The sequence below is a fragment of the Sebastes fasciatus genome, chromosome 6, assembly GCF_043250625.1.
Source record: "Sebastes fasciatus isolate fSebFas1 chromosome 6, fSebFas1.pri, whole genome shotgun sequence".
Classification (NCBI taxonomy): Eukaryota; Metazoa; Chordata; class Actinopteri; order Perciformes; family Sebastidae; genus Sebastes; species Sebastes fasciatus.
Genome location: NC_133800.1, coordinates 20547519 through 20568532, shown reverse-complemented (window position 1 = coordinate 20568532; position 21014 = coordinate 20547519). Strand labels below are relative to the sequence as shown.

The 21014-nt window shown below is 42.0% G+C and overlaps 1 protein-coding gene across 2 annotated transcripts; it reads left to right on the top strand.

Moving 5' to 3' along the window:
- The first annotated feature begins 540 nt into the window (after nt 1-540).
- lzts1 (leucine zipper, putative tumor suppressor 1) lies at nt 541-20693 on the top strand. Of its 2 annotated transcripts, none has more exons than XM_074638300.1 (9): nt 541-1044; nt 12688-13035; nt 13127-13264; nt 15137-15296; nt 15392-15783; nt 15908-16081; nt 17188-17319; nt 18642-18836; nt 19139-20693. In XM_074638300.1, exons 2-9 carry the CDS (start codon nt 12805-12807, stop codon nt 19685-19687), a joined length of 1971 nt encoding a protein of 656 aa, XP_074494401.1. In that variant the 5' UTR covers nt 541-1044; nt 12688-12804; the 3' UTR covers nt 19688-20693. The 2 variants fall into 2 exon arrangements, with proteins under 2 accessions (XP_074494401.1, XP_074494402.1); XM_074638301.1 differs by lacking the exon at nt 541-1044 and adding an exon at nt 11108-11256.
- Nucleotides 20694-21014: the final 321 nt, after the last annotated feature.

The window sequence follows — 21014 nt, the reverse complement described above, 5'->3', positions numbered from 1 at the left end:
TGCCAAGACTGCACTGCAGGGTTATAACCTGCACACTACCATCCGAATCATTTATTCAACTTCATCTGTTACATAAATAAACCAAAACACAACAGATTTGCCCCTGGCTTCCAGTGTGCGTGTGTGTGTGTGTGTGTGTTTGTGTGTGTGTGTGTGTGTGCGAGAGTCAGTTGGAGCAGTGAAGCAGGTTAAATCTTCAGCAGCAGAGCATGGAGGCTAACAGCATGGATGAGTCATCAGCCCAGCAGACACTTACTGGCTTATTTGCAGGTGCACACACATGCACGCATACATATAGGCTGCAACATGAATACAGTCACACAACTGGACACACGATTTAAAAAGGAGCCTTTGAAGCTGCACACACACACAGATGTTTAGACCGCTTACAGATATATTGTGTGTGGCTTAGAAGTGTGGGCAGGGATGATGTGCTGTGCTGTATGTAGGCATGCAGAGGCAGTGAAGTGACTTAAAATGAATAGCGGAGCCGCTGGGCGTGATGCCAGGGGAGAGAAAAAAAGAGAAAAAGAGAGAGAAGCAAGTTGAAAAAGTGAGATGGAACAGGTAGAGGGAGATGGATGTAGGGAACAAGGGATGTAAATACTAAAGAAATAGTGCACGACTAAAGAGAAATGTATGTAAGAGGTGGACGAGGCGAGCAGCGGAGGGTGGGAGGCAGTGTTGGATGTTCAGAGTGAAGGAGAGAGTGGGAGGGGAGTTCAGGAGGGAGGCAACAAGGATACAGTGTAAAGAGAAGGAGGGAGGGGGTGAGAGAGAGAGAAAGGGCTTGATTATGGAGGAATGTGTCTGTGTTCATAGTATGGGAGATGGGACGGACTGATTGCACCACACCAGGTGTTGAAGAGGGGTGAGAAGGGGAACAGCAACAAAAGCAGACATCTCTCTCTTTCTCTCCACACCAGCAGTGATAACTAGTATCCGGCTGGAAGTGATCTGTCCACAGTGATCCACACAGCTTTGGGGGAACAGAGCAGCAGCGGCAGTGACTGTGACCGAGGGGGCAGGCAGACTATAATGGAGGTAAGTCACCTCCAGCTGGACTTGAGGGAAGGTTGTGGCTGTTTGACTGGATGTGACAGGGGGCAATTGATGGTGCAGACTCAGTCAGGGCTCACAGCCTTGCAACTTCAAACAAGGAGTGAGCCTGGGTAACAGGTCCCACAGATCTAAGTGTGTGCGATTTGTCTTCATGTGGCTCACATAAAGTTATGTTTGAGGGAACCAAATGAAGACTAGGTTAATTTTAGAAAAACATTAATGTAATATCAATTGTTTCCTTAGTTCAACATTCTGACTGAACCAAAGTTTCTCGGCGTAGAGGCAGTCCAAGTCTTTTAATACTTTTAATACGCAAGCTCAAAGTAAAAAAAAACAACATCTCTGTGTGTGAGCTCTGAATGAAATGTCTGCTTTCATTTTTTTTTTTTTTTCTTTTTCTTAAAACTGCCAATCACGTTCTTTACTTTCAGCACAGCCATTACTGAACAAACCATTGTTTTTAAACTGGTGAAATAATAGGGAGCAGCATGAGGCTTTACACTATACACAGCAATTTGGAGAAATGTGGACACAGGGCTGGTTGTTATAGGTGTTTTAAGCATGAATTAAATGTCTCCATATATAAATGTCGCACCCTGTGATTTTAAAGTAATTGGCTCAACTGTTCTTGAATATTCTTATGATTTTGCAGTATAATTTATAGCAACACAAGGAAGGGATTTGTGTGGGGAGTAATTTACCGTTTTCTGTCACACCTGTACACAGTAATATATGTGTTGAGACCTGTGGGGAACTTGAATTACGGTACATTGTGCTGGTGACAAGGTGACTAGGTAAGTGTAGGGCACCTGCTCAGGCATGTTCAGCTTTGGTTTGTGCTGTAACTTATTGTACAGAGAAAAAACACAGGGAGAGACAGAATCACAAGGAGGATGAAAGTAGCAAAGACATGTCTCTTGTATTGTCACAGCTGAGCTATTTGTTTTTCTTATGTAGAGTTCTTCTTGTTGATGTAAACATCTTGACTTCACAGGTCGTATTTTTTAAAATCTTTTTCTATTTGCAATCGTTTCGTAGGGCATTAACGCGGCTCAGTTCCGTATCTGTAGCGTGTGACAAACCATCGGAGCTGTCATGACCTGCTAAAGAAGACGTGTCTTAAAATAACTGTCCCAGATACCCAAATGCAGCAGCATCCTTTCATGAGTGAAGGCTCAGTGTCAGAGAAGTACAGCATCCCAACATCTCCGAGAGTCTCAGCTCAGGATGATGTTGCAGAACTTTTCAGTGTTGATGCACGTAAACTTCCTTAAAATAGAATTATATTCTGATGGTATATGAATCAGCCGAGCAACTGTGCACAGCGGGTGAGTATTAGACGTGACTTTTGTGAGTTATGACGGCACCTCAAACTGTTTAAAAGAACCATGCAGAGTTTCCCTTAAGCATTGCAAGGTCAGGGGGCTTTTATTTTGGAGCTGAGCGCAGGTATCGCAAGCAGCACATATTTCCAGCTGCTTTCAGAATGATACAGACCCCTGAAAGTGAGCTCATTATGTCTTCTCTTACTCCCACATTACACTAGCCACACACACACACACACGCCACGGCAGATTAGGAGGATGGGAGGATGGTTATGCTCCAGAATGACAACCTTATCACTGAGTCTTCAGCTTGCAGGGTCAATGGGCCCCAGTGCCAGGAAAGGCCTCATTCTTATCCACCTACCTATGCATGTCATTCCACTGTGATACCGTATCAAACGGAAATATGTAAGACAGACTTTGAAGAAATGGTGCCGTGACTATGTGAGAAATGCCGACGTAAAACATATCATTCACTGGTGCTACTGAGATAAAAATGTTTATCTATAATTTGTATTTAGAAGACAATTTTTATGATCTGACATTGCAATATCGCTATAAAACCAGAACAAAACATTTATTCTAATCTGACAACAGTTATAGCCAGTATAATATGTTACCAACATAACTTCTACATTTTGGCAAGTGTGCCTTCCTTGCTGAAAGCTCGATAAGTGTACAAATAATAACGTGACACCACAACAAAGCTTTTTATGACAATCCATCAAGTTTAAATTTAACTTTCACGAGGCTGTCATATCATGCATAAATGACACAGCCTGTTCAAAACACGTGGCGGGTAATGGAAAAGGTAAATATTCGTGGGTAATGGATGGGCAATAATTCAAAATGTCTAAAAATACTTCCATTTGTTACAATCCACTTTCGCTCGCTGTTTATAGAGCAAGATAAAAGCCTTTAGACGTAAATATTTCATGACTATGGAGCTGGCCGGTGATCTGCAATATCTAACCAAAGACACATACAACTCGTTTAAAACCATTTTTGGACTGATTCCAGGGCGCTGCATAAGTTTAAAGCATTACACAAAAGTGCGGCTGTAATGCAATAATCAATCTTGGATGGATGGATGCAGCTCGATAAAGGAATATAAAAGGAAATCTCACATATTTAATTTTAGGACTCCTTAAATTCACAAGCATCAATTCCCATCCTCGTCGCAGCACTAAAGGCTCCCATTTAGACTCCATTAAAAATACATTTTCCTCTATACTCCAGCTGCCAAGGTTATGCAAATGCCTGTACTACAGGAGCAGTAGTTGGCCAGCCAGTGCACACAAGCTCCTTATCTATTAAAACCTAAAGGAGGTTGATTGTTTGGTTGACCTAATGTCTCATTTGGATGCACATAATGGTATCTGAATGCAATCTAATTTGAACAGGGGGGTCCTTCACTAAAAGCTGGCCTCGAGTCGAAGATGCGGCCACACGGCTGCCAATAGGAGACACCGAGATCGAATTAATGAGCAATAAATGTTCAAGTGAACGTGCAATTCTTTAGTCTTTTCTCTGCATCCAAACCTCTCAAAACTCTAAACAGAGGAGACATTGACTGTTTGCTGGACAATGCAACAGTCATCAATGTATCAATGTTAGCTCCACAGAATATAAATCTCTCTCTCACACCACACACTCTGTCTTTCCACGTTCTGCTCGTGCCTCTCTCTCCGTGACTGGTATTCCATCTCCTTCATCTGGGGCGGTAATGAGTGTCTGGTATTCTGCTCTTCAGCATTGAAGCCCTATTCATGCTCAATCTCCTTTACAATGCACTAAAGGGATTACCCAATTAGCTGCTATTGGTTGCCATTGTTCGTCAGTGTGTGTGTGTGTGTGTGTGTGTGTGTGTGTGTGTGCGTGTGTGTGTGTGTGTGTGTGTGTGCTTGGTCAGTAGATAGATGTGTTAACGGTGAAACTGAAAGATAGATGGCTGTCTTACCCCACACGTCATCCCCAGTTGATGTTCTGCTGGAGGCCACATTACTCATCCCCACAACTCAGCCACAGTGAGTGAGACACAAGATGGGTAAAGAGTGTGTGTGTGTGTGTGTGTGTGTGTGTGTGTGTGTGTGTGTGTGTGTGTGTGTGTGTGTGTGTGTTGGTGTGTGTGACTGAGGCCTTAACGGGCCACAGAGGATGACAGATTACAAGAGTACTACCTCTCAATAATTCAAACTATCAGCCTATACATTCTCTGGAAATACACTCTCTGCTGTCATAAGTGAGTGTTTTCTTCTTCTCCTAATTTGTGTGTTTAATTTCCGCCCTGTCATGCCTGGGATAATGGGAAATGTCTGCTTCATTACATGTGAATCATCAGTTACTTTGTGCGAATCGCAGATCGATTCCAGTTATCTAACGTGTTACATCACACTGGGAGCGACATGCTCAAGCGTACATTTAGAGGATCGAACAGCATAATAAGGATTGATTTACACTGATGTCTCCTCCAGAGGTAAAGGTGCAATCCGGATTTTTTGACCATCGAAATGTTAGTTACCGCTCTGTTTGATTTTATTTATTCCTGGCACATTTCATATCACGCATGTAGGAAAATATTTGGACGCACTGCCTTTTAAAAATTGTATTTCATCATTTTAATATTAACTGCAATTCCTACGGAGAGACTGAAACCAGCTTTGAATTTACAAACAAGAATTGCTTGTGAAGTCACAGTCTGATATGAGCCGACATGGATGTTGTGGAAATGTCAATTTGGTAGCTTTTTACGTCAGTAGTCCACTCGAACCACAAATCTTTGTTATTTGACATCCCTGCCAGCACTTGAACACACCACGCTGGAAGCCTTTGCAAAACAATCTGTGCTTCTATCTCCATAAATGGTGCTTTCAAATGGGGTTGTGTTTACCGTGTTCATGACAAGAGTCCATATGAACTCCCCTCTTTTGTGGTATTCACAACCTCGTAAGTGGGAAGTTCCTGAAAGCCCAGAATTCAGGAGTTGTGGAGTGTATAGTTCTAAATGCCGACAGTAACGATAATATTGTAGCTGTTTAGCAGCGGTGTTCTCACGACTTGAACCAGTTGAACGCCAAGCATATCGTGTACACAACTTCCCATGTGGTAAACACAAGCTCACGAGTTTCATTTGAAGGCAGCATATCTCACAATAATAACCCAACTTTGACAAAAATATTAACAATGATGGATTAGCTTCATCAAGTTTTAAAGGTCCCATATTATAAAAAAGTGAGATTTTCATGTTTTTTTATAATAAAGCAGGCTTAAGTCCTATATAACTACTGTGAAAGTATTGAAACACTCAATCCACAGGGAAATACACAAATCCCATATTCAGAAACTCTGCATTTGAAACAAGCTGTCAGCATTTCTCTCCATTTGTTGTCATGAATATACAATATTTAGACCCTTGACACAGATTTAAATGTAAATATTCTAAATGTGTCCTAGTTTATTCCTGGTTGCAGTGTATGTGAATGTCATTAGCTGACAGGATGTACACATGGACCCAAGCTGTTGCCTAGCAACACAATTCTGTTGCAATTCCGTCAAAATGCGCTAAAACGGAGCATTTCAGACAGAGGGTAAATACAGGCATATTCAGGCTGACAGTATGAGGAAAATAAAGTTTTTTTTTAACATAACAGCATGTAAACATGTTCTAGTAGAAACTCAAAATACAAGTATGAACCTGAAAATGAGCATAATATGGGAGCTTTAAGTCTAAAATATGCTGTACTGACATCAGCCAAAAGTATTGGCTGCCCGTACAATATGACAAACATGTCTAAAAATCAAAAGAAATGAAAAATAAGGCATTTTTGGGGAAATGAATGGGAGGTCATAAAACAGTTGATGGGATCATGGAATAACCATTCGCCATCTTACCTGGGTATTTTTTACAATTGCCACCATATGGGCTGTCAGCTGTTCAGCACCTAGTTGCTTTACCAAAAGCACCAAAGAGACCAGGGAGGCAGAGCAGGACTGGAAGAAAATATGGTGCCTACCTTCTAAATATCTGATTTTAAATAAGGTTAAGGACGTGACTTTTATGATTCATCGCTTTTATCCCCCAAGGTATTTCTACAAAGATATAAAAAAGGACATTGTTGTGGACTGCTCATTTTATCATCTGGTTCCAGGAAATTTATGTCACCTATTTTAGTCTTGTCACACTCTTGTATTTTTTGGCAACACATTTGCACTTTTATTTCCCAATAAATTGACCCAGAACTTTTCCTCTCCTATGAAAGCATATTGTTTGGCTTCTTTTCTTACCCTTCTACCAAAGCAAATCAATATTACATTATTAGTCTGATCCTATGACCTTGCAAAATCTAATTTTCATGAATCTAAATGTTCAGATCATAAACCATCCCTTTTCATCTTCGAAAATGATCTCAAACAATACATGGCTTCAATCTTATATACTAAAAAATAGAAAGGCTATCAAAACCATTAATCTATGTAGGCTGCCTTGTATAACATTTTTATGAATTGATTTAAGTTTTCTGTCAGTGCTCTGATCCCCCAGGCATTATCTGGTTCTGTAATTTGTTCTATGTTCACTTTGTTATTAGTCAATAAAAGGGAGGCTAGCATCACTTTCCACACATCAGTATAGAGAAGATGAGAGATTTATTTTTGACTTATGGGTCAACTAAAACTACAGAAAGTTAGTGAACTACCAAGCAAAGGACCAGCTGTTCTAATTTATTGCTGATTGCTAGCTCTCAAATGCATTGATCTGTTATATGAACACTCAACTATTTCAAGTCAAATCCAGCAAGCCAGCAACGTTACAGTCCACACTAAAAGTGACAATAACTGTAACCACATCCTTAACAGCAACACTGACCAACCACACAATCAGCCAACATCATGTTATTCAAGGCAGACATCACTTGTTGTCAGCTTAACTCATGTCTTCACACTTTTTCCTTTCAGTTAAGCAAATAAAAAGTAATCCATGTTTTGATCAGGTAGGTGAAAGTAATCCAGTCGGAGAAAGTACCTCAGCAGTTCAGGTGAAGCTTGCAATTTTGCAAAATTTCCGCGACTTCTCCGCATTATTACCTTTAAGTTAATGTCCATAACAACGAGTCCATCAGGAGGCATTAAACTTTACAAACTTATCAACTAAAACAACTCCTCATTTACATTCAGCAAGGCTCTTCAACCTCTCCTCTCAGCATCAAAACAAACCCCACGCTGGTTGACCGGAAAAAAAACACGGCAAAACAGGAAGTGATTGATTATAATTGCATGCATAGTTTCCCATAATACTGAATCTATTTAAGATTTCTACATAAAAGATATATTGCTTAATGTAGTATATGAGCCATTCAGAATACCAAAAACAATTCTTACATATTAAGATCAGGCAAAATTGAGAAAATAAAATCACTGCCTGCAATATAAATGCACAATTATGAGATTATCTTCATGATTGAAAGCATGATTTGTTTTCTTGGAGCTATAATAATCAAAATTCTACCAAAATCTCTGTTTTTTTTTGTTCATTTTAGACACAGTTGTAAGAAATAAGATATTCCTTTATTAGTCTCACAGTGGGGAAATTTGCAATTTGTCTTACACACATTACTCTGAATAAAAAATCAGTATTGGTGTATTGATAGAAAAATACGAGGATTATAAAGACAACACAGGCGTCTTTCACCATAGGTTCTAATTACAGGTAGTTTAAAACTGGACCCAGGTAAGACGGCCGCCATATGGTTCCATCCTGGAATGGCAAGTCATTAGCCCATTAAAATGAGAACAGCCTTCTGTGTTTTTCCTCTTGACTTTACTCATTGGCCTGCTTTCCTCACGTCCGTTTCTCTTCTCTTGCACTGATTCTTTAAGCTGAACCGCCAATCAGAGTGATTTCTCTCACTGACGAGCGCCACTGCCGATTCAAGATGCTGAAATGGCCGAAAAAACTCAGACTAGGCCGACGGATGCTCACCGATTGCCTCAAACTGTCCGACGGCCGACCGTCGACTTGGTGTGTCAGAGCCCTCAGAGGAGAACGCCACTGAATTTACACATCAAGATCAGTTTACTCATGGGGAATGCTATATAGGCTATGATCTGTGGCTTTGCGAGAGCATATAAAAGTCAGGGGGAAAAAACCTGGTGATGTAATCGGGGTTAACTTGGGCTATGAGACGTTTTTTTTTGTATATTTTTAACATAAATCCTGCAGGCGTGGAGTTTAGAAGACACAGGCATTTACTGGGCATGGAGAGTTCAAACTTGAAACTCTCAATAGCATTGTTTCTTTAAACTTTAAACGATGCTCTTGAGTTCCATTATGGAAAGTGTTTTTGGAGCTTAACCCATATATAAGACTAAAAGTCGGGGTATCTCGGCCTCTGCTGCTTCAATTTTGACCATGACATGCTTCCCTCACAAGTCCTCAAACTTTATGTTGAAATGGCAGTAATTCAACCTTAAGTTAAAAAAAAAAAAAAACAACTTTAGAGTAGTGAAACATGCAAAAACACTGCAACGGTCCTTTAAAGCTTAACAATTATGTCACAGATGGAAGGTGCTTCAGTGGGCTGGGCCTTCACATAAAGAAATACTGTGTATGAAATTCAAAGTGCGTCAAGACGGCACACATGAACAAAGAACCGTAAGCCGTCTGAGACTGACCTAAAAAAACAGACACACTGAACTAGATAGATTACACATGCATCTGTTAGAAATTACCATAAAGACAGTGAGAATTAAAGTGATGCCATCTGGCGCCGTAGCAGTGTATAGAGGTACAGTGAGAACAGAGGAGAGTTTCATGGTCATTGTAAGACAGGTATAAATCCTGGACCCTTTATAGCACACTGCTGCCTTCCACTGGCTGTGGTAATGGATTGGCTATGCCCTCGGAGTGCGTGTTTATGTGTGACTGTGTGTGTGGAGGGTGTGTGTGTGTGTGTGTGTGTGAGGGGGAGTGTATTGTCAGCTGGTCTTCCGCGGGACAGGGCTTTGTGTCAGGCAGGTCAGCTGGGGCGCGAAAGCTCGGGCGACCCCCCCTGCACACACACACACACACACACACACACACACACACACACACACCATGCACCCCCTGCCTACACGCAGACACACGACAAATGAGTGCACACACTCTTTTGTGCAGACACAGGAAAAACATGCAGCCAATCAGATATAAGATTAGATGTATGCATCCACACACACCACTCACACCCCCGTGATCCCATCTCACCAAAGGTCTTAAATCACACTGTCCACTTAAAAAAACACGTGGTCAGACCATTTTGTACTGCTTATTGAAATTTGCAATGATGGAGCAGTAAAAAGATTTTCAAATCACTTCAATATTTGCATCAAATAGAAGCGAAATTGAGCGATTCTCTTCCAGCAAGTGAGAGGGAACATGAAAGTGAAATGGCAGGATCATTGTCCAAGCTTGGGGTGCTGGGTGGGACTAATCAAGGGACAATGGTAGTCAGCTGAAAGGATGCTGCTGAAGAAGATTATGGTAGATCTATAGAGATACTGTATATTGTGAAAACACTTCATGGAAAGAACTTTCAGACAATATGATGTAATATGATGTAAACTTTAGTGCAACTCTGTCTGCACGTGTTGAAACGTCACACCATAAAGGGTGCTTCCCATTAGTTCAATTTTAACAAATTGATTTTTTTATGTGATATCAATGATTCAGTGGTGTTCCATCAGTAAATGCGTGGTAAAGGCTGTCCGTTTTCTTCACATTAAGAGAAAGTACACCTTGACTCGTGACAAAAATGGGGTGTAAGATTTACACTTGTTTTGTCAGCAGCATGGCTCAGGGGCCATATCTCTTCTGTTGTTGTTGTTTGTTCATTTGGAACACAGCGCCTTGTATATTTTCCTGTCGTGATGTGTGATTGTGCTTCATCCACAAGGTGTTTTGTCAACAGTGTGGGTTGCTGAACGCTCTGCTGCCTTCAGAGAGACTTGTATGCCAGCAATGAGACTGTGGGAAAGTGTGTGGATGTGTAAAAGGTGTGTGTGTGTTTATGTGTGAGAGAGAGAGAGTGAGTCTCTGCATGTGTGTCTGAACAAACAGCATAAAGGCAGGACGCTGGTAAATCACTATAAAACTGAAGCTCTCCAGCCTTCTCATTGTGAGGACTAGTCATTTATTTAACACTCAAATATGGTCCTGGGCTGTTTGGCGAGAATACATCAACCGGCACACAAGAGTCCACACAAAGAGCGGCACACTTCAACAGACAAAGAGCGAAAAGAGAGAGGGCAAGCGCCTTTTTTTCTCCTTCACATGAAGTGTTGTTTGTTCAGGGTGGGTGCAGGGTACCGAGTGGGACGGATGGATGAAGGGAGGGGAGGGACTGATGGAAGAAGGGAGGGAGGGAGGGGGGGGAGAAGGATGAATGGTTATTACACAGTAAGTCGATGCACAATCGGAGGGTGTCTGTGGGTGATAGTGGGGAGAAGAGGGGGGTACACTGGGGGTGTAAAAGATCTTTTGTGAAGGCTGGGAGTTAATCACTTGAGCGGCACACGCCAGTTCTATGGGAGCACATGTTGTACACTGTTGGCTCCCCTGGGGGGGAGCAGGAGGTCCCAAAACACACCCACACACACACAGAGCTGAATTTGCATGTCAGTTATAATGCAAAGCTGGGTACAGGCTGACTAGAAAGACCCACCCTCTCCAACGAAACAGTTAGCGGACCCTCCTGGCTGTGGTGATAGTGTGAGGCTTGCATTTGCTGTTGGTTCATTCAAGGGCAAACACACACACAGAGAGACTTACACACAGGACTGGATAGATGACTCTGCAGGGGCCTTGCTAGAGATGGATGCTTAGATTGACCTGGCAGTAAGTACAATCTATTGTTTCATTACTTCAGTCCACCACTGGATGCAAATGTTTGAGAGTGATAGTGAAGGCTGGGGGTTTAGATTTAGCGGCAGACATCCAGGCACAGCAGAATAGAGGCAGTCATGTCAGAGACTGTTCACGTCAGACATGGGGGGACTGCTTTGCAGGTACAAATTTAACATTACTCAACATTTTATGTTTACTTTCCTAGAATATATTTTGAATTTCATCCTGAATGAAACAGAAAAATCAAAGCTGTGCTGGAAGACTTCCAACTGGCTGTTTGATTCAGAAGCCTTCAATTTAGGATTATCTTTCCGTCCATGTATTTACCTTAAATAGACTATAACTGTCAGCTTTGTATTGTGCTGCGTGGAAACCACTCAAACTTTCCTCCTCTGTCTCACTTGCTGTCTGTCTCGGATGCTCCTTTTATTCTCCTCATGATGAAACATCTATTTTGTACGTCTCATCTCGCTTATCATTGTTTTCCGGGCGATGAAAAGTGACAGCCTTGATCAGCTCTCCCGCCTTCATTCGGCATTTTCTCCCTTCAAACATGCCAGTCAAACACCACGAGGAAATGACACTGACAGCTATGCGCATCCTCACAAACAACACTGTGCAACCAATAATCATTGATTTGCCTGAAGCCAAATACAATGTACCCTAATACGTGACTCACGGCAGGCCATTAGTGCCATGCTTTGTTGGTGTGGCCATTATAAAATGGTTAAAGGCTGAGGACCAGGTGGTTAGGGGAGCCCACAGGCCTGATCAGCCAGTATGGAGCCCTTTGCTACCAAGTCACTACTTTTCCCCTGTGGGTTGGAGATAGTGGCTAGCAGCATCTGGGGTCTGGTTATTTTTAAAAAGGAGGTGGGGACGGTGAATAGAGAGCATCACTTGTACCTCTGTGAATAAAAGTCCTTGTATTATAAATCTAATCCAATCTTTTGTTTCATAATTACAGCCAATCACAGTATTAGAACTTGATATTTTAGTGTGAACTGTCTATACTGTGTTCACGAACAGCAGCAGCTATAATGTTTGAATAGTACTATTCAGATGGCAGGCCCAGCCAAGTGTTGAGTAGGATGTAGGTAGCCTAAATTGCCAGTTTGTTTAGCAGAAGGGCACCCAAAGGGTTATTTGTCAAATTCAACGGCCAAGCCATAAATCTCGACACACAAAGCCAGGCGGAGTGCCAAGATGGACTTTTTTTCTACTTTGTTTGTTTTGCAAATGTGAACACACCTGCTTCAACACTGCATGTCTGGACTGAACAGGAAACAATAGAATTTAACAACCCTAAAAAAACTGACACCCTGACAGGGTTTGGTCCTTTCATGAAAGAAACTTCTGTTTAAGGATCAACAGCTATTATGCTGTGTGTTTAATGTATGTTATCCCTTTCTTGTCTTGCAGATGGAGCCACTGATAGCACTTCTCTGGGGTCATGAGTCAGTTCTTCCCCTCACTTCTGTGTAACTTGACCACCTGGATTTCAGCCCCCGCCCTCCCGTCATCTATGCCTGCAGGACCATGGGCAGTGTCAGTAGCCTCGTCAACGGCAACAGCCTCAACAGCAAACACTGCAAGGCGTCTGAACACAGGTTAAAGAAGGGAGCAAATCCTCACAGAAAGAGCGGAGGTTGCAGCCTTGATGAGTTACTGAAGTGTGGCTTCACTCAGGGCTCCTCATCCACTGCTCAACCTTCTAAAGTTCTGTCACACTCCCGGTCGGGTCGAAGTGAAGATTTCTTTTACATCAAGGTGTGTGCCATCGGATGACATTAAAACTATAGTTCAAAGAAATATACTGCACGGTTATAAAGCATATCATGTTTCTCCTGTTCCATACAAGGTGAGCCATAAACCGAGGTCAGTGTACCACAGAGGAGGATCAATGGAAGAGCGTGCAGGTGGAAAGAACAGAGATGGGGAATCAGACGGGCGACTGCAACCGAAACTGCTGCTCATGTCAGGAAAAAAGACTGAAAGGGTGAGCAGAAGGCCCATTGTTGCTTCTTTCATGATTCACCCAAAGGATGCGATTACATTTTAAAGGAATGGTCCAGCATTTTGGGGAAATATTTGCTTTCTTGCCATGAGTTAGATGAGGAGATTAAAGGGGAACTACGGCCATTTTCAAAATTCATACATGTTATTCCTATGGTATAAGACAGTCCAAAAATATTAGTAAACATGAACAACTCTCTCTCAAATTCAAAAACTAAGGTGCTAAAACTCAAACTTGTGATGTTATATGGTATAAGGTGTGGAGCTGCTCCATAGACAATGAATAGGGAGAGATGTTCGAGATGACACTGAGAGCACCCAGGGGAATATCCTAAGTATTTGAAGACATTTTCTGTTTCACAACTGACAACACTACAATAGAATAAAAATAACAATTAAATAAATAAAGCTTCCCATTCATTGTCTATGGAGCAGCTCCAGACTTTATACCCTATGACATCACAAGTTTGAGACTTACTTCTCTGGTTTCTGGCTTTGAGAGAGAGTAGCTCATGTTCACAAATACTGATTGAACTTTCCTAGGCCATGGAAATAACATTTTGAATTTATTAATTTAGGTGGTATTCTCCTTTAATGGCACATTTGTACAGTAAATGTGCTGGAGCCAGAAGATGGTTAGCTAAGCTTCGCATAAAGACTGTAAACAGGTGGAATCAACTAACCTGGCTCTGTGCAAAGACAACCAAATTTGCCTGTCAGCAACTCTTATATTTGTTTACAAAAAAAATATTCAATCAGATACATCAGATATTAACTGAGATCATGATTTTACGTCGTTTTCATAGCCTCATCAAACGTAGCTTTGCTGTGCTTTACCTGACTGGAACCGTTGCTATGGTTATCCTTACAACCATTCAGAAGTCACACTGCAGAACTGCAACAGACTTTAAAAGCCTCGCAGCGAAGTTGAGGATAAAACATGCACAGCAGGTAGTTTAATTGGTGGCAGCCATTCCTCATAACCTGTGTTGAACCTTTCCAGCGTATTAATCACCCCCCTCCCAGATTAATGACCTAAGAATGCCTAGATCTTCTCAGCGAAGTCATTTCTGTGCCAGGAATACATAGGCAAACTCGGAGTCTCCTTCAATAGGTCTTTATTCCTCAGGGGCAAGAGGGGGAGAAAGGAGAGGAATAGGAAGCAGCTTTAAAAGAGACAGAGCGGAGAATAAGGGAGAAAAGAGAGAGGGGCCAAAGAGAGTTTGAGGGATAGAAAGAGAAGAAAGAAAAAAAAACGAGGAAAGGCATCCCAGTCATGAAGTCAGTGAGAAGGAATGCTGAGCTCACAAGCTTTACCTCTTACACTTCAGCAGTAGCTCATATTATTAATATCACAGAGGAGGGCTATTCATCTTCGCTCAGACAGCACATGGGGGAGAGATGTGGGATGCAGAGGAGGAGGAGAGGAGGACGGAAAGGAAGGAGGGGAGCCGTGGTGCTGCTTGTGACATTCTTGGACAGCACAGATGGCGCATGCGGAGTATAAGTTCATCTTTGAAATGAGTTTTCTCTTTTTGTGACAGTCTAGTGAATTTTACTTGCAACTACTGGCTTTTAATACTGCCAGCTTGTAGTGAAGCAATTTTGCACGCTCCAGTGCTTCTATTTCTAATATGAAAAGACATGATTGGGGGGGGGGGAAATCTATCCTTTTCATTTGTACAGACGTTCCAGCACGTGACAATATTTATCTCTGTGAAAGCATGATGATTTTCAAGTTTCAAGAATGTCTGTCTCTTTGTGCTTTCTGTGACAGCTATAAGAGGAGCCACTGAATATGAAAACAAAAAATTGGGAAGAGCACCCCTGACTGTGTGTCATTTCACTCCTCTAGACCTCAGCTGAGAAGTCATTGGTCCGTTCCACTGCCTTCAAGCCTGTGATTCCCAAGAGTATATCCTCCACAGAGATAGGCCACAACAACCTGGACATCCTTTGTCCTCTGGAGAAAGCAAGGAGTCCAGATATTAGACACAAGCAAGACACCTTCTCAGGTTTTTATCTAGATTATACTGTTGCCTTAAAATTAGATTATTCAGGTCAAAGGACCGATTGCACTAAAATAAAATACCATCTCTTTTCATTTCAGGGACTCTGTCCGACTCTGGACGTAACTCAATGTCTAGCCTGCCAACCCACAGCACCAGCGGCAGCCTAAGTGCTTCCACGGGCCCAGTCAGTCACAGCGATGGCAGCTCAGCTCCCACAAACAGCCTCAGCAAGGGAGCTCAACCCAATTTCCCTCCATGGGTCAACGGGAATAGCACTAACCTTGACTGTAGCTACAGGGCTGATTTCAACAGCGGAAGGTTGGCATCTAAGGCTAATGGGGATGCCGGCTCCCCACTTTCTGCAGATGAGCCAAGCGTTCTCTCTGAGACTGCAGGTGGGATCCGGTCCCCCATTACAACAGATGAGTCACTGATTGAACGTTTGGAACAAAGGCTGCTGGAGAGAGAGACTGAGCTGCAGGAGCTACAGGTACCAAGCTGTCACGCTACAAAAAAAACAGCATGTGCTCTTAATCAAGATCAGTACATTTTAACAGTAGTTAGATTGTACAACTGCGATAATTTCTTACTGAGATGTCTTCACCTTACAATAGGTGAGTTTTGAAGACAAGGAAGTAGACACTTGCCAGCTGTTTGAGGAGAGACAAAGGTACTGCTCGGAGGAGATGGAGGGGCTGAAGCAGCGATGCTCCACAAGGTTACGGCAAGTGTCCCAAATGGCTGCAAAAACCCAGCAAGTGCTCCAGCTGCATGTCAGCCAGCTCCAGGTCAGCCAACCTCCTCTTTTCTTTCTAGTCCCCTGGTTCATCTTCATCCCACCAATCCTTCCCCCTTTCCAATGAATCAATTAAAGGGAAAATTCGCCACCTTTTATGTGGATGTCCAATCAGTGTTGGTGGTAAGTGTAGTCAATTGAAGCAATAAATTATTCTGTGCGTGCAATATTGACCGAGAAAGCTGAGTTCTGCTGCTCAAAGAGCCGTGCCGGCTGTGCCTACATGTACCAGGATGCATTGTGTGCAAGCTTCTGACGCCCGGAGGGTCCCCGCCACGGATGTATAAAGAGACCTGGATACAGCGTTCGAGGCAGGGCCCCATTCATTCCTATGTAAGTTGCTCAGTGGCACATGAATAAAAAAAATCTTGACTTTCGAGTATAAAATTACCTGGATCTTCCGGCATAGAGCAGGCGCACTAGCGTTTCGGTCCAGCCGCGGTCTTGTTCTCATTCACATGAAGGGAGGAAGGGAAATAACTCTGGATTTGGCTCTTAGTGCGTTTTACAACTTTTAGGACATAACGATTTAAATAAGGGTTATTCAAGTGTTCGTACTGGGAAGTTGATTCAGCTCAAAAAAAATTATCCGCTGAGTTACAGACGTCTCTCTCCAAATGTAAGTCTATGGGAAAAGTATTTTTGGGCCCACTGGCATCACCTGACGGACACGGAGGTTGTAATTCCACCGTTTGGCCACTATGTAAAAGTTCTGTTTTTGAGCGCCATCTAGAGCACAGGCATCCCCTGGCTACCCAGAGATGGAAACTAGAAATCCAAACTGGAATTGCAACCTGTAGCTCTTCCTCGCATCCAACTATGTCACCGTCACGTCAAATGATGGCGCTGGATGCAGGAAGAACAGCAGATTTTGCTGCTGCAACCTCAGCTTTCTTGGTCGATTTAGTCCGCACTTATTGCTTCAATCAACTACATTTACCATCAACTCTGATTAGATGTCCAAATAAAAGGTGGTGCATTTTCCCTTTAAGATATACATACAGTATTTTACCTTCATTTCTTTTATGAAAAAAAAGCAGAAGCAGAAGCATAGAAATTCCACACAATGAGTGAAATGAGAAATGAACTCTTGTACAGGTGGAGAAGGAGAGGCTTCAGGAGGATGTCTCAAAGCTAAGCCGAGAGAAGGATCTTGTTGAGCTCAGACTGAGGTCTTATGCGGCAGAGAGCACACAGCTCGCTCCGACACTCGAGGAAACTCAATGGGAGGTGAGTCATGAGTCGAGTGAGATCAGTTTGAAAAACTTGTAGCTACAACAATACAATCTGGTACAACCTTGAATGCGGCTGAGGAGGTGTCGGAACATAATGTTCTTCCATCACCGGAGAAGAAGAACACCAATAATCATCATGTTTAATAAGAAAAAGAAATCCATCATAAAAGAGTCAGAAAATATCAATTGATTTTTATATAACCAGTGGATTTGTATAATTTATATAGAGAATTAGCACCAACTCTGCAGTTCTCCTCAACTCTAGGGAGCTTTTTAGCTTTTCAGCTCTTTGTTTTGGTTTTACAGCCCTCAACTTTACTGTTTTGGTTCATTATCACCGCTCTCATCCAGCAGTTTTGCAGCAAACAGGCTCTGATAAACCAGCTGTACGCTCCCTGCCCAGCACCAAACGTCAGACAAACAAAGTTAGCAACTAGCCGGGGAACATAGTGGACATTTTTCCTAATATCGGACTTACATTTTCAGCGTATCCACAAAACATGACTTCAAATTAAGGCTAATGTTGCTCTGTGTATGCTGGATGTAAATAGGCAACTGTTTGTTAAAGGTCTTATTGATAACATTTTTATGTAGATGATTTTTTTTTAAGAAATAATACATCTATAGAGCCTTTAGAAAGGTGCCAAATAAAAGTATGGCTTTTCCTGAAAAAATATATTATAATTGTGAAATTATCATTTTAAAAATGTTGGCGGGTCCAAAATGAATGTTTTGTTTATCTCTGTGGAAGATATTTGACGTTTGGTTCCCACTTCTAACAAGGCTTGTGAGCCAATAGTAAAACAACGTTGGCATCACGTGGTGTCTCTGGGTCGTCAGTTAGTGTGGAAAAAAAGCAGTAAGTGGCTGGCAACAACTTGTGGTGAAGTAAATGCAATTGAACGGGGGAGGGAGAATGCGACATATAGTGGCTGAATGTTATCAATGTTATCAATAGCACCTTTAATACATTTGCCACAACTTTATGTAAATGCTGATAATATGTCAATTTTGTGTTTACAGCCAGCTGCGCTGCCCCCAAGTGGCCAAAAAAATCAATTAATTCATTCTCAACAAAACTTTTTTACTTATTTATATCTTTAACTTACTTTTGGCATGAGGTGAAAATGAAAAAGTAGTATTTCCCATGCATACTATTGTTATTTGATGTTTTATAAAGCAATATAACTTACTAATACTTAATGTTGTTAATCCAACAGTTGACTTGATCCTTTAACTGCCAGTTAAAAAGGTACATATCACACACATTACTACTCTGTCTGGTTCATCTTCATAATTGTCTCTGTCCAAATGCAGGTGTGCCAGAAGACAGGGGAAATCTCACTGCTGAAGCTGCAGCTGAGAGACAGCAAGGCAGAAGTCAACCATAAACTCAACGATATAGTCTGCCTCAGAGCGTCACTGAAGGAAAACACAGCAAAGATGGAGACGCTCAAGAGACAGAATAAAGACCACGAGGACAAACTCCACTCTCGCACCATAGAGGTTGAGGTTAGTCAGTTCATGATTCAATAGCAATTCATTCCAGCATGGCATTCAGATAAGGACGTGTGAATAAAATGCCCACACAGTGTTTATAAGATGAAAGCACTTTGAGTTAGGAAGGATACCTGCTATTATGTGCTGATGCTACACTCAACTGTGACCTTGACTGTTTTCAATGTCCGTGTTTTAGCAGATTTATATAATCACAGTCAGAATAAGTGAGCTTATTTAACACTTCATGTTAGACCTGTTTCATCAGTCAAAATAGTCCTCTTAATGGCTGAATATGTTTAAATATTTTAATTCAGGTGTGCCAAAACGAACTTCAGCGAAAGAAGAATGAGGCCGATTTGCTGAGAGAGAAAGTGGGCAAACTGGAGAAAGACATTCAGGGAATGAAACAGGATCTGGCCGTGGCCAAAGAGCGGAGGCTGCAGCACAGTTTGCAACACGAGGCCCGTGCCCAGACTCAGGCCCTGGAAAGACTGATCCAAGGCCCAGACTCCCGCGCCGAGGACCAGGTGGAGGAGAACAGCGGAAACATGGCCACAGGATCACTCCAGAGAGAAGTGGAGAGACTGAAGCAGCAGCTCAGGGAGGAGAAGGACGCACAGGAGAGGCTGGCCAGCACCTTTGAGCAGGAGAAGCTAACGTGGAACAAGGAGAAAGACCGGGTCATCAAGTACCAGAAGCAGCTCCAGGTCAACTACCTGCAGGTGCACAAGAAGAACCAGGATCTGGAGAGGATCCTGAAGGAGCTGACCGCCGAAATGGAGAGCCGGACGGAGCTCGGCATGGACATCAACTACAGCTCAGGGTTACAGACGTACGACGACGTTATTGCCACAGAGATTTGATGGGAGCACTCACACACGTTCAGTAACCGTGAACTTGACTTTTTTTTCACCACAGATATTTATGATATTATAACAGCTGAAGATCAGTCACTGGTATTTAGTGTTTTACAAGGGTTATTTAATAGAATGTGCTGTATTTTGTGTCCAGGTCACAAAGAAATGTGCTAGATGACACTGTTAGTACTTGTTTAAAAGTAAGTTATTTAATGTTCAAATGAGAATATTTTTTTTTTACCATGCTGTCTAACAGTATCACTCATTGTTCAAATCATGCAACACGTTTGTAGTTTAAACACCATTTATTATTGGTTGTTCATTGATAGATGATGATTAATGTCTGGTGGTAACACATGATAGCATGATAGTGGCTTAACATCTGTCCCTTCCAGCATGGCAAATGACAGTGATGTATCATCCATGAGTCTGGGGTCCTGAACCTTAATAGACGTTGCCTTGTGTATCCACGTTACTGTCTGCTCCCACACTGTCCATTCTTAGGGGGTTTGTTTGTGCATGGAAAATGGTTTTAAACCATTGCACGAGTCATTTCATAACAATTCACCAATGTAAAAAATGTTTTACTTCAAAATACATGTAAAAATGATTTCAAGCTGTCATGCATTTTCATCCTTACATTCAATTCAGCAGTGAAGATTTAAAGCCTCTGAACACCCACACAAGTGTCTTCAGTTATTCTGGCTGATTAGACCTCTGCTCGGGTTGAAGGTGGGCCAGAAAATTTGATAGGTCACAAATCTCCATCTGCCCTAACAGGTTCAACAAAGCTAAGAGGAGACTCAGGAGACTCAGGAAGATCTCTCAATTAGTCTATACACAGTTGCCAGGTTAACTGAAAACACCTGTGTGGGTGTACATAGACATTAAGTCAATATGCACTGTTACTGAAGTTGATATACTTTATCATCTGTATGTTTTGGTCATTCACTGGATCAAACTTTCTGTTACTGTGAACATTTCAGCGATACAGAGAATTCATTGTTCAAGACATGCCGCTACATGTGTCAGTTCAGGTGTCATATAAAGCTCCCAATATCACTCATACAATCTCTCCACTGAACAGATTCATCATTGATAAATGAAACTATTTCATTGTAGTCCAGGCTGACTGTGTTGATGAGGTTGTAATCTAATTGTTAGATTTAATTTAATCCATTTACAAACTTGAGCAGAGATGCCGAACTCTTTGGATCAGTGGACGGTGCCACTGCATTGTCTGAGTGTGCATGAAACTACTTAAAGCAAACCTTATGCCTGAACCTGTTCATTACTGATACAGAAATGCACATAATACAGTACTATATATATA